The 13,095-nt window shown below is 32.6% G+C and overlaps 1 protein-coding gene across 3 annotated transcripts in view; it reads left to right on the top strand.

Annotated features, from left to right (window-relative positions):
- The first annotated feature begins 5,603 nt into the window (after positions 1–5,603).
- The window catches only part of LOC110031772, a 43,983-nt gene continuing 36,491 nt past the window's right edge, over positions 5,604–13,095 (top strand). For 2 of the 3 annotated variants that reach the window (XM_020735160.1, XM_020735162.1), the window contains exons 1-2: positions 5,604–5,736; positions 12,151–12,368. In XM_020735160.1, coding sequence (XP_020590819.1) covers positions 5,724–5,736; positions 12,151–12,368 — 231 coding nt within the window. In that variant the 5' untranslated portion in view covers positions 5,604–5,723. The remainder of the gene's footprint in view (positions 5,737–12,150; positions 12,369–13,095) is intronic. The other variant, XM_020735161.1, reaches the window with a different exon arrangement.

Raw genomic sequence — 13,095 nt, forward strand, 5'->3', positions numbered from 1 at the left:
TCGAAGCATCAATTGTTCGCATTATAAGATACCAACCACCAAGCTTGTGAATCCCCATTTTTATCTTTCCAAAATTTTCAATTCTTTTTTAGTTGATCCTATTTGTTTTTTAACCACATCCTATCATACTCTTTGTCTGTACTTTCCTTGAATTTCTTAAAAATATTTTGTCAGCCTTCCTTGTTGAAATAGGTTATCGACCTATTTCCCAAGTCGACCTCCTTAAGGCAAATGTCACAAAATATTATTTTTGTATATTTATCTCACATTGCAGATGAACTGACAGAGAAATATTGGGCTATGTTAGTTTGGTAGGGGAAACATATTCTTAAGTTATGGGTCACCTTGTTGGGTAAACACAAAACCAAAGTCCAACTCCTAAAAAGAAACATTCAATTTGATAATAAGTGTGTTTTATGTGAATATGACAATGAATCAAACTCTTAGCTTTTTCACTTCTCTTCTCCAATGAAGTTTTCTCCACTATCTTGAGAAGAGGGACTACCTCTTCTGTCATGACCATTGCATTACTAGCATGAAAAGAATCAATCAACATAAATTTTTGCTCCAAAAAATATTTACCACGACTCCAAGAAAAATAGAAATATCATAATATCATCAGTAATGACCCTCCACGCCACACCACTACACCACCTACACATCACCATTACCATCACCTCACACGCCAACACCTCCACACATCAACACATTTACAACACCATTACCACCACATCCAAAACACCAACACATCCATAATACCACTGTCACCATCTCTACACACACACACACCACCACCTCCACACACCAATCACCCTACACCACCACCTCTACATTCACACACAAACACATCCACCAACAAAAACACATCCACACACTAACACCTCCACACACTAACACATCCACAACACCATCAACACAAGCACACCCAGACACCAACACCTCCACACACAATACCACTATCATCACCTCCACACACCAACATATAAGTTCCAAGTAATCATTTATATTTCCAAGTCACTGTACGAGCAATCAACACCACCACTTATATTCGACGCACAACAAGAACATAATAGAGCAAACATAAATCATAATCCAACATCAACCAAAAAGCACCCCTTGTTTCCAAGTGATTGCAAGTGCAATCAACACCACCACCTATTTTCGCCCAACAAAAAAAAACATAAAAGAGCAAATAGAAAACCAAAATCCAATATCAACAAAAGATCATCACCTATTTCCAAGTCATTGCAGTGGAATTCCCAAAAATCCCAAAACCCAACATCAACTGAAAGCCATCGAAAGATAAGAGCACAACGAACCCACAATATTCTCTGTCACATAAACATTTGCAAAATAAAAAACCACAACATTCATGCTAAGGTAGGGAATGTTGAAATAGAGCGGAGTAAATGATAAAAAATCACCACACGAAAAGGAACCATCTCTTAGAGGGTGGATCAAATGATCCAAACAGAGCCAAACAACAGAGAGAGGAGAGGGAGAGGATAACTCACCACAATAGTTAATATATGGAAGCGAGAGAGAAAGAGGCAACATCGTATTGGTAAGAATCACAAGAGAGAGAGAGAGGGAATTAGAACAAGAATCGTGAGAGAGGCAGCCCCGTGAGGATCGCGAGAGAGAGGGATGCTAGGGTAAGACTCACAAGAGAGAAAGAGGTAGAAGGGTAACGTGAGGGTAGCCATGTCACAACATAATCAAGGAATGCAGGCTGTGGGGTCGAACCTATGACCACATTTCCTCCAAATTAATCATGAGAAGTAGCCACGCCATAATTTCCAAATGACAGAGGGAGCTTTCTGAAACCGCATCACATCAAATAATCTAGCTTATCCAGATAAGCTGTTGATCAGCAGCTGATCCGGATAAGTTGTTTGTATGTTTGGTTTTTGCGTTTGGAAAACAGCTGATTCTGGATAAATGATCATTCTGCCACTGTTTTGAATAAACTGTTTAGTCGTTAGTTTAATATAATTTGTATTATTTCTTAATCAATTAACTATTTATCTAGTTAATGATTAATAAGAATTTTGTTAAACTAATTAATCACTAATTAATATTTTATTATTAATCATTAACTAGTTATTTATTAAGTTATATCATCATTAATTAGAATTTACTAAACTAATCAAGCATTAATCAATACTTCAACTTTCATTAATTAGTCGTAAGATTCTGCCAACCTTTTTTTTTAAAATTGGTAGTGGGCCTATTAATACATTCACACACAAACACATCCACCAACAAAAACACATCCACACACTAACACCTCCACACACTAACACATCCACAACACCATCAACACAAGCACACCCAGACACCAACACCTCCACACACAATACCACTATCACCACCTCCACAAACAAGCAATGAACCACACCAACACATCAACATCATTGTCATTACCTCCACACACCAACATATGACTCATATAAGTTCCAAGTAATCATTTATATTTCCAAGTCACTGTACGAGCAATCAACACCACCACTTATATTCGACGCACAACAAGAACATAATAGAGCAAACATAAATCATAATCCAACATCAACCAAAAAGCACCCCTTGTTTCCAAGTGATTGCAAGTGCAATCAACACCACCACCTATTTTCGCCCAACAAAAAAAAACATAAAAGAGCAAATAGAAAACCAAAATCCAATATCAACAAAAGATCATCACCTATTTCCAAGTCATTGCAGTGGAATTCCCAAAAATCCCAAAACCCAACATCAACTGAAAGCCATCGAAAGATAAGAGCACAACGAACCCACAATATTCTCTGTCACATAAACATTTGCAAAATAAAAAACCACAACATTCATGCTAAGGTAGGGAATGTTGAAATAGAGCGGAGTAAATGATAAAAAATCACCACACGAAAAGGAACCATCTCTTAGAGGGTGGATCAAATGATCCAAACAGAGCCAAACAACAGAGAGAGGAGAGGGAGAGGATAACTCACCACAATAGTTAATATATGGAAGCGAGAGAGAAAGAGGCAACATCGTATTGGTAAGAATCACAAGAGAGAGAGAGAGGGAATTAGAACAAGAATCGTGAGAGAGGCAGCCCCGTGAGGATCGCGAGAGAGAGGGATGCTAGGGTAAGACTCACAAGAGAGAAAGAGGTAGAAGGGTAACGTGAGGGTAGCCATGTCACAACATAATCAAGGAATGCAGGCTGTGGGGTCGAACCTATGACCACATTTCCTCCAAATTAATCATGAGAAGTAGCCACGCCATAATTTCCAAATGACAGAGGGAGCTTTCTGAAACCGCATCACATCAAATAATCTAGCTTATCCAGATAAGCTGTTGATCAGCAGCTGATCCGGATAAGTTGTTTGTATGTTTGGTTTTTGCGTTTGGAAAACAGCTGATTCTGGATAAATGATCATTCTGCCACTGTTTTGAATAAGTTGTTTAGTCGTTAGTTTAATATAATTTGTATTATTTCTTAATCCATTAACTATTTATCTAGTTAATGATTAATAAGAATTTTGTTAAACTAATTAATCACTAATTAATATTTTATTATTAATCATTAACTAGTTATTTATTAAGTTATATCATCATTAATTAGAATTTACTAAACTAATCAAGCATTAATCAATACTTCAACTTTCATTAATTAGTCGTAAGATTCTGCCAACCTTTTTTTTTAAAATTGGTAGTGGGCCTATTAATCAGCTCGACCTCCCTCAGATAGAGATCACAAAATATACTAGTGGCTTCTCTATCTCACATGACTGATGATCCAACCTCTTTATGTTTACTCATTTTTTACTGTGACAAAAATGGATGGTAAGATGACACGTATGTAAAAAATGAAATTTATATTTTATGCATAGGAAAGATGGCATGCATGTTAAAAATGAAGTTTAGATGCATCTTTAGGTTTACTCCATGGAGCATACCACCATTAACAATTGTTCATCAACTCTTATAGTGCAAGAAAATGCTACATTGACATAATTTAGTATTACTATGGACATTGGCAATTGTTCATCGATCATTCACTATATTCTTATTGACACACAAAACTTTATTATACAGAAATGCACAAATACATATTTGGTTGTAACCAATCAAAAGTACTTGGAAGTCATTCCTTGCATTAACTGTAACAAATAAATAAGATTGGCATATTCCATTCCAATCAACTATCGACAATTGCCTGCAATTCTATCACATATACACAACAAGTTTTGCATGATTTTTATAATTTTTGCACATAAAATGATATGAAATATTCAATTTCTTGATAATAATTCAAATATTTATATTAGCTCTTATTTTCATTCTATGCCTCCAAAAAATAACAAGTCCTCCAAATAATCCTAAAGGCATCTAAGAACTCTAATAAGCTAAAATTATGGAGAGGATCATAAATCTTTAAGCTCAAATATAAACCATTCAAAAAGCATCATGTTATCAAATACCGAGCTTCAACCTAGTATTACAAGAAGCTGTTTCTGGAGACATGTACGAATCTCGGCTGATCAATGAAGGATTTATGATATCAAAAACTGACAAGTACCAAACCTGAGCTTACCAAACATATGGAGTACTTATCATATCAAAAACCGACAAGTATCAAATCTTTCCAATTCTCAAACGCATCAAGAACATCATAAAACAAGTACCTGATCTTTCCAATTCTCAAAACGCATCTAGAACATCTTTCCAGCTTCAACAAAAAACCGCAAAGAACCAACTATTTCTGGTATTTGAACCAAATTAAATATAGGAGCAAATGTAAAAATAAGGTTTCTGAAAAACCTCAAAGATCTAAGCCACAAAGATCAAAACCAACTGCTTCTGGCTTACAAATACATAAAAGATATTGAGGTTTCTGGATCTAACCGTGACCATAAAACCGCATAGATGCAAAACACCATAAAGACCCAACCGTAACCACAAACCGCAAATAACCATAACATTCTCGCAGATCAATGCAGAAGAAGAGGAGATGAGGGATGAAGAAGAAGAGGGAGGAGAGAAGGGAGCACAATTTTTTTTATCACAAATCACCTTCTTCTCGGTAGCTAGGGCGACGATCCAGGGCAAGCGACTAGCGAGGGCAATGAAGGAAAAAAGGAGGCTGAAAACACGATCCGCAGGTAAAGCCCCGTGCTCGCTGTTTAGTCTAAACAGTGAAACATATGTTTTAAAAACGCGGAGGAGATACAACATCGTACTTTTAAGCGGCCCCAATCCGGACCTAAATCCGTACCTAAATGTTAATTGATTCAAACGAGGTCAACAGGAGAAATTATTGCGTACGGACATCACATATATCTCTGCATGTGGTGTCTGATCTTGACCGTAGATCACGGTGATCTACGGTCAGAATTATTTCTATTTTTTTAAAAAAAAAATTTTAGGTGGGGCTCACCGAAATATATCGGGATCGTAGATCAAGTGATTTACGGTCCGGATCGGACACCGTATGTAAGGTGCGTGCGGTGTCCGATTCCGGCCCGGATCGGACACCGTGTGTAAGGTGCGTGCGGTGTCCGATCCTTATGGAATAATTTTTCAATCCTCAGAAAATTACATAATAGCAAATCGGTCCACGTTAAGGTTTTAAGCTTCTGCGGATCACTGAACTCTCTCCACCCTTTCACTCTTCTTCTTGGGCGTGTATGCTGGTCCACTTCTGTGATGCGGGGACGCCGATTACGGATTAAAACTAATAAATGGAGAAATCTGGTGAGTGATGAAGTTACCCGCAGTTACTTGAGATAGTGAATCGTCGAAATTTTTTTCAGAAGCTATTCGGTTTCGTCGATTTTTATCTCTGTTTGTGAATCAAGCTCTAGGGTTTTACTGATCGGTCTGAATTGTGGAACTGATTAAAAACTGTTGATTAGTTTTAAAGTTCAATTTTAATTGATTTTGGAGTTTCTGGTGTAATCCTGTCGTGGCTCCAATGGGAATGCTGTACTTTTTCCGCCTTATATTCTGTGAATCCCGTTTTGATTGCGTTGATGTGTAGCATTTTATGATTCTCAATGAGTAAGGAACTCATTTGGACATTTCATAATATTCGTTGAGTTGTAGAGTAATTGTTTCAGATTGTCGGTGTATTTTTGCATCCGTTTCATGGTACAGTTTTAAGTGTAGAAGACGATGGGAAATGGACTTAATGAATTGATAGTCCCTTTTTTTGGATGTTTTGATTATAGGAAACAAAATTGCCAAGGATGTCGTTATATAATTTTTTGGATAGGTTGGGCCTCAAAAGTCAAAAACCGTTGAATTTTCTTTGAGATGAGTGTGAGATAAATTATCCACGTATAGCACTATTTGCAAAGATAATCCAATAGTTTCAAGTGCCATTCTGACTAAAATTGTATTAGGATATCGCGACACATTTTGTTTTTCCTTGCTTGTCAATGAGTTCATATTTTGACATGTCATAATTTGGCGGCTGAACCCCAAGGGATTTAAAGAAGCTGAAGATTAAAAAAGTGTATGAAGAGGAAGTACTCTGTCAGTGCTGACATTTTAAAAGTGTTTCTCAAGTATTTTGTCAAAATTTAATTAGCAACAACTGATGCTACTCTTACTTAAATAACCCAAAGCAGTTGTGTTAAACCTGTTTCCTTTTGCATTGGAGAACACTATCATGTAATTTAAATATTTCTAAAGTATTGTTACTATTGGTCATTTGGTGGTTGTGGTAGTATAACAGAAGGCTCTATTGTACTATGGTTCATACCACTCCTAACTATTATAGAAATTAGTTTGGGATTCTTCAAATTCATTTGTTTTAACTGAGTAATATGTTTGATTTCATCAATGTTTTTCCTCTTATTTAGATCTCTACGAATTTGAGTACTTTAAAAATCAATTTCTACTTTTATGATTCTCTTCATCAATACTGAATAATGATTAATTTTTAAAGGCACTAAAGGTTTTATGATCACATTCTTCAACTCAAATAAGAATTAATGACATTATTTTTGTACATTTAAAATTAGTTGTGCATGTCTTAACATTGTAGTAAACTTTGCTTCATTTTGCATGGTCGATTTATATCCTTGTACCAATCTTATAAATTTATCTTGCATCTGCCTTCATGTAAAATATTGAATAAACCGTTTTATGAAAATTTCTACAAAATATTCTCAATTAATTGGTATATTGGGTTTGTCTCTTAACACGTCATGGCATTACCTTCTATGCTACCTTTTTGTTTATCTCTCCAAAATAAATATAACAAATGACACATTTCTTTCATAAGGAAATCATACCATTCTATATCTTTTTAATCAAAATACCCAATTTTCTGCATTATTTGTTTCCTTAGTTTTGGTAAATAATTGCAGTCGCAAGTCTTAGAATAGCTTCAAATATTTACTCATTGCAGTAGTATTATTATTGTCACCAAATTAAGACAAGTTTTAGATCAACCGTATCATTACTGCCATCACTAGGGTAAGAGCATTGTTGCTCATGGTAACATTAGGTGATACTCAATCTTCTATCGTATTTCTATCTCTTGCATCCTCGTAGTTATACATATAGATGGAATAGATAAGAAAATAATACATAAGTAATGTTAATATACTATCTAAATTAAACTTCTTTAATGAAAAAATTTCTCGTTAATTATTTTAGTTGCTCCTCTATTATAATTTATATTATTCAATTCAACCACAACTTTGATACCACTTTTATCACGACTTGGCTCGACAATTTTTTTTATCACAAATCACCTTCTTCTCGGTACCTAGGGCGACGATCCAGGGCAAGCGACGATCCAGGGCAAACGACTTAGCTCGGAATTTTAGAGTTTTCAAGGTCGGAACAAGTTGTTAGACAGTATTTAAATTACATTTAGTAATTTCAAATCCCATATTAAAATAAAATTTATAAATATCCTAAAAAATGATAACTTTAATATAAAAAAAGGTCATTAATCTATGAATTTTATTCTAAACTAAAAAAATATAACAATTCTAGAAAAAAAATTATTGTTCCCTTATGGCTACTAGTTTACAATGCATTGATTTTCTTCTTACTTATTTCTTTCTCAAGACTTATATTGAAAATTTTAATTTAATTAATAATTATGATTTTTAAATAATTCACTGGATTCATTATACGACCAAAGTGCATTAGCATAAATAACTTTATAAAATAATATGTAAGCTAGATAAATTAAATAAATTTATATGAAATCATTTAAATTTTTTATTTTTTAAAAAATGTCATTATAAAAAATCTTGAAAATTCAATAACATAATAAGAAGAAACCATCTCATATCTTATCATATTAATTTTATATTATTTTTATATTTATATCTCATGCCCATTATTAAATTTTTTAATTTATGCGTCGGTACTTTAGCATCCCCGTTAATACTATAAAGGAATGAATTTCATCAATTATAATACTTATGCAAATAACTCTATATAATATATTTTTATGTCACTTTTTAAGTCATTAAATATCTTTCAACAATAAATAGTGCATAAAATAACAAACTTAAGCATGATTGGAAATTTATTACATTTATTTTAACAAAATCAGTTATTTAGAAGTGGATAGAAACCATAAATAGCTTGCAATAGGATTTGATTTGATTAGCATCAAAATCAATTAATGCATTTGATCTAAAGAAAAAATATTATCATTATAATTTAGAAATAAGAGTACATACTAAAAGATGTGCAAATATTATTTCTTAACATCAACTTCAACCTCGTTTCTTCAAGTCATATTCTTATAAATCAACCTACTCTATAAATAAGGTAGCACAACATTATCGCTTGAAATTTCACTCTTCAGTAAATTTAATATCTATTTACTTAATTCTACTTATAATTATTCTTATATTATAAATTGCTCAAATTAATTCTCCACGAATATGTATCACTATCTTGAATGTATTTATAATTAATAAATCATGAGAACTTAATATTACAAATCACTTGTACCTATTTTGATTAAATTGATAATAAATTTTTAATTTGTTTCTTATAAATATCGTATTGCAACCATTCATTAATTCTTATTCATGACATATAGATTACGTGAATATCAATTCGTAACATAGAGATTATAATTTTTAAAATTATCTTATTTATCAATTGAGAGAATGATTGAATACAAATTACAATTTTTGCAATCAGTAAGAATGATTTAGTTAATCATTTATAATTTTATAAAACAATTTCATTACTAGGCCTTGCCTAAATCAATATTTCTTTTTTGTCCAGCATAACTTACATTTTTACAACCTTGGCATAAATTCTTCTTTATGGTTAGCTTCTCTTGAAAATTTGTATTATATTAGATTATGGTTTGACTTTCTTCCAAGAGAAAGAGAAAGTGAAGAGCTTGCCCTCCATTGATTCCTTGCCTAATCGGTGTCTTACGCTTTGTATTGTCAAAAATGCAAGATGTACGTCTTACCTTTTTTCTTGCTTGTCTCCCTTCTCTCTCTTTCTCACGATCAATTGTGCCATCACCCTCACCCTCGTAATATCTACCTCTTTTGGTCTGTCTCTTCTTTCACATGCTCACTCTTTTTTTTTCTCTCATTTTTTTTCAGTCTCCCCTCTTGTTCAATTTCTTCATCGTCTTCACCTCCCTCTTTACCTCTCTTCTTAAAAAGGCATAATCAACTAGTATCAATTTAGTTGTATCTTCATTAGTTGATTAATTATATTTTTTAATCGGGGTTTAAATAAAGTGTATGAATGTATTTTTGAATCTCATAATATTTATGTTATTATTGACTAGAATCATTATTTGATCTATTTTAACTTACACCATCTGTTAAAGTTATTGATGGAATTAATGTCTTACTTTTATTTGACAAGATGAGACAACCATATGCTTTGATACAAATTTAAAGTGGGATGATTTAAGTTTAGGGTCAATCTTATTTAAAATTCTCTAAGATCATATCTCTCATCAAATATAGGAATGTAATTTTGAGCATCACAATAGTTATGTTACTATTGGCTAAAACCATAACTTAATTTTGTTTGAATTATTAATTAGTATTTTTTACTCAGTTTATGTCATACATTTATTTAAGTGGTGATGCAACCAAGATTTTGAAAACCGAACCAGACATCAAACTGGAAAGAGAGGTTTAAGTTTCATCGGTTCAATCAGGGTTGAACTGGAGGATGTAATAAATATAAGTTTTGATTAAATATAATTTAAATGATAAAATAATGATATATTAATGATAAATATATATAAAAAAAACTAATAATAGTTAAGAATGGAAAAACTGCCATAATTTAACGTACAGATTCATTTTGCATTTGTAAATTTCAAATGAAATGTGCAAAATTATAAGTTTAACACTAATGACTAATGAGTCATTAATTATATTAAAGTAAAATATTAAATAAAATATTTAATTTAAATTAATTATGAATAAATAACTTGAGATCCGATACAATTCTCTTCTTTATTTAAACAAACAGATATCTATAAATTTGGAAAGGCCTGTTTAGGAGAATTCTTTTATATTTTAAAGTTTAAACTTCCCATTTCCCAATTCATTGTAACTGAGTATTATTTAAATAATGCTAAATCTGACAATATGTTTTTTTTTGGAATTTAACAATGTGTACATTTGAAGCTTTGAACCATTTTTTCATTTCCAATGTGAGAAGCAAAGCTGCGAGATGTGGGAAGTGGAGGAACCACATAAATGTTGAACTGGTTCATCGGTTTACAGATTGAACCACTGGTTCGAATGCTTATGGGTTGTTCATGGTTAGAAAAGGTTTTTTATATGGTTCGGCTCGGACTGGCCACAACTAGTTTTATATACCATGGATACAACCATAAAGGCTAATACCAATTTAGTATTGGATTGTTTAGATTCAGAGTTTCCTATTATAACTAGAATGATGCAATGAATATAGATCACAAGGGAACTTAAGATTATATATTTCATACCACTAAATATGTCAAAAATTGCTTTATTTAAATTGAAACCAATAAATGCAAACATTAGAACCTAAAGAATACTGCATTGATAGAAATAACCAAAAGAAATCAACAAAATATTTAAACCACTCTACATCAATGGGCAATTAAAATTTATTTACAACGAGCTGAACCTAGATGGGTCAAATTTGAACAAACATAGGATCACTTAGAAGAAAATGATAAAATATAGGAGAAATTAGGTCAAAGAAAGTATTCACCAAAACAAAAAAATAAATAAAACATAATGTCGGTACATGAAAAGGACTCTCCTGGGATTAGGTTGTCTTGTTTCTCATCCAGTTTCTCATCCAGTTTCTATACAGAAGATTTAAAATTAGAAGAAGAAAATTTTTTAAATTAAAATTATTAAGTTTATGCCTTAGACTTATGCCTCATCTCTAAGATAGTAGACATAATTTTCACAAAATTAGCATATTTTAATTTCATTTACCATCAAATTCAAACATTGTTTTCTTTCCATAATTCTGTCAAATTCAACAGCGTTATAACAATAGAAAAAGAGAATCTTAAATCACCTTCACGTCAGCATAAACAACACTTAATAGGCAAATGCATGGCATAATGATTATGAATAAAAATCGCAATGGCATTGCAACAACCAGACCTGAATTATCCGTGGGCAACCAAAATATACCATATTAGCATCCAAAGTCAGAGGAAAACTACAAACTAGGAGAGAAGTACTACAATCACGAAGAAAAGCAGCTAAAGCTCGCATCAAGATTTGTTTCCTGTCCTACAGTTTTTGTTTATTGCTTCATATTTCATCTATATTTTTCCACCTTTGAGGATTAGATTCAATTGCTATCTTTGAGAGTTATCGTGATACACTGCCCTTGTTTCATCATGTTTTGTTAACTATTTTCAAATATCTAATGCATGTGGTTTTAGCTGTCATCAGAGAAAATTTTTTAGTTTTGGAGTTCCTTCCTTTATGATAGTTATTCTCAGATACACTGCCCTTGTTTCATCATGTTTTGTTAACTTTTTTCAAATATCTAATGCATGTGGTTTTAGCTCATCAGAGAAAATTTTTTAGTTTTGGAGTTTCTTCCTTTATGATAGTTATTCTCATTTTTCCTACAAGAAAAAATAACAGGCTTCCGATTCCTTATTTTTATGAATTCTGAAAGCAGGAGGTAACCGAGTGTTTGATTTCGCACCTCCTATAGAAGGTTTGGCTGGAGGGGGCACTGCTTATGGATGGAGTGATGGCGGCCTTCAGGATTCAGTTTTTAACTCTGGTGAAGTCGATCCCACTAGAGTTCCAGCAGCAGATTTGTTACATGTATGGTCCATGCCAAGCACAGCTAATGTTGGACAACAAGAAATGCCTCGACCTTTGGAGAATGTATGGCTTACTTCTCTTGATAGTTTTGCTTGGAAATTAGGTATTGTGTTTTACTTGCTTTTTTATTCATTTTGCTCGCTCGGGTGAGGGACTTGGTTGACTCTTTCTGGATTATTGTTATATGATCACACCAGGGGATTTTTTGCATATTTCTTCATGCTTTACTGGCAAAACCCGGGTTTCATATGCACATTAATAGAGTATGTACTTCCTCTGTGATAAACAAGTTTGCTGTCATAATTTTGAAAATTTTCTGTATTTTTTTCTTTCATACTTTGATAAAAGTTTAAGAAGAACTCCTTTTTTATGTTTATTTTTTCTTGAACTTATAGTTTATGGGGATAAATGGTTCGGATTAATGGGGTTAAATGTAAGCTCTCATATTTTTGCGAGCCATATTTTTCTATTTTGGTAAATATTTTGGGTAAATGCTTCTAATCATTGATTGACAAATGATTATCATGATGGCTTAAATGATGAATTTTATAAATTATGATTCACATCCATTAAGAGACTAATGTATAGTTCTCTTTAGATGTATATGACCACAATTAAGGCATTCGGACTAGGCTTCTATTTAGAAAACAAAGAAACTAGCTTGTAGTTTGAAAAAGCTTCCATGTTACTCACCCAAAACTTAGTATTCTAGCCAGAAGATAATAAGAGAGGTGATCTCTTACTAAGATCAAAATCAAGACGATGAAATTAGGGTTTATGGCAACTTTTG

The sequence above is a fragment of the Phalaenopsis equestris genome, unplaced genomic scaffold, assembly GCF_001263595.1.
Source record: "Phalaenopsis equestris unplaced genomic scaffold, ASM126359v1 Scaffold000840, whole genome shotgun sequence".
NCBI classification, from domain to species: Eukaryota; Viridiplantae; Streptophyta; class Magnoliopsida; order Asparagales; family Orchidaceae; genus Phalaenopsis; species Phalaenopsis equestris.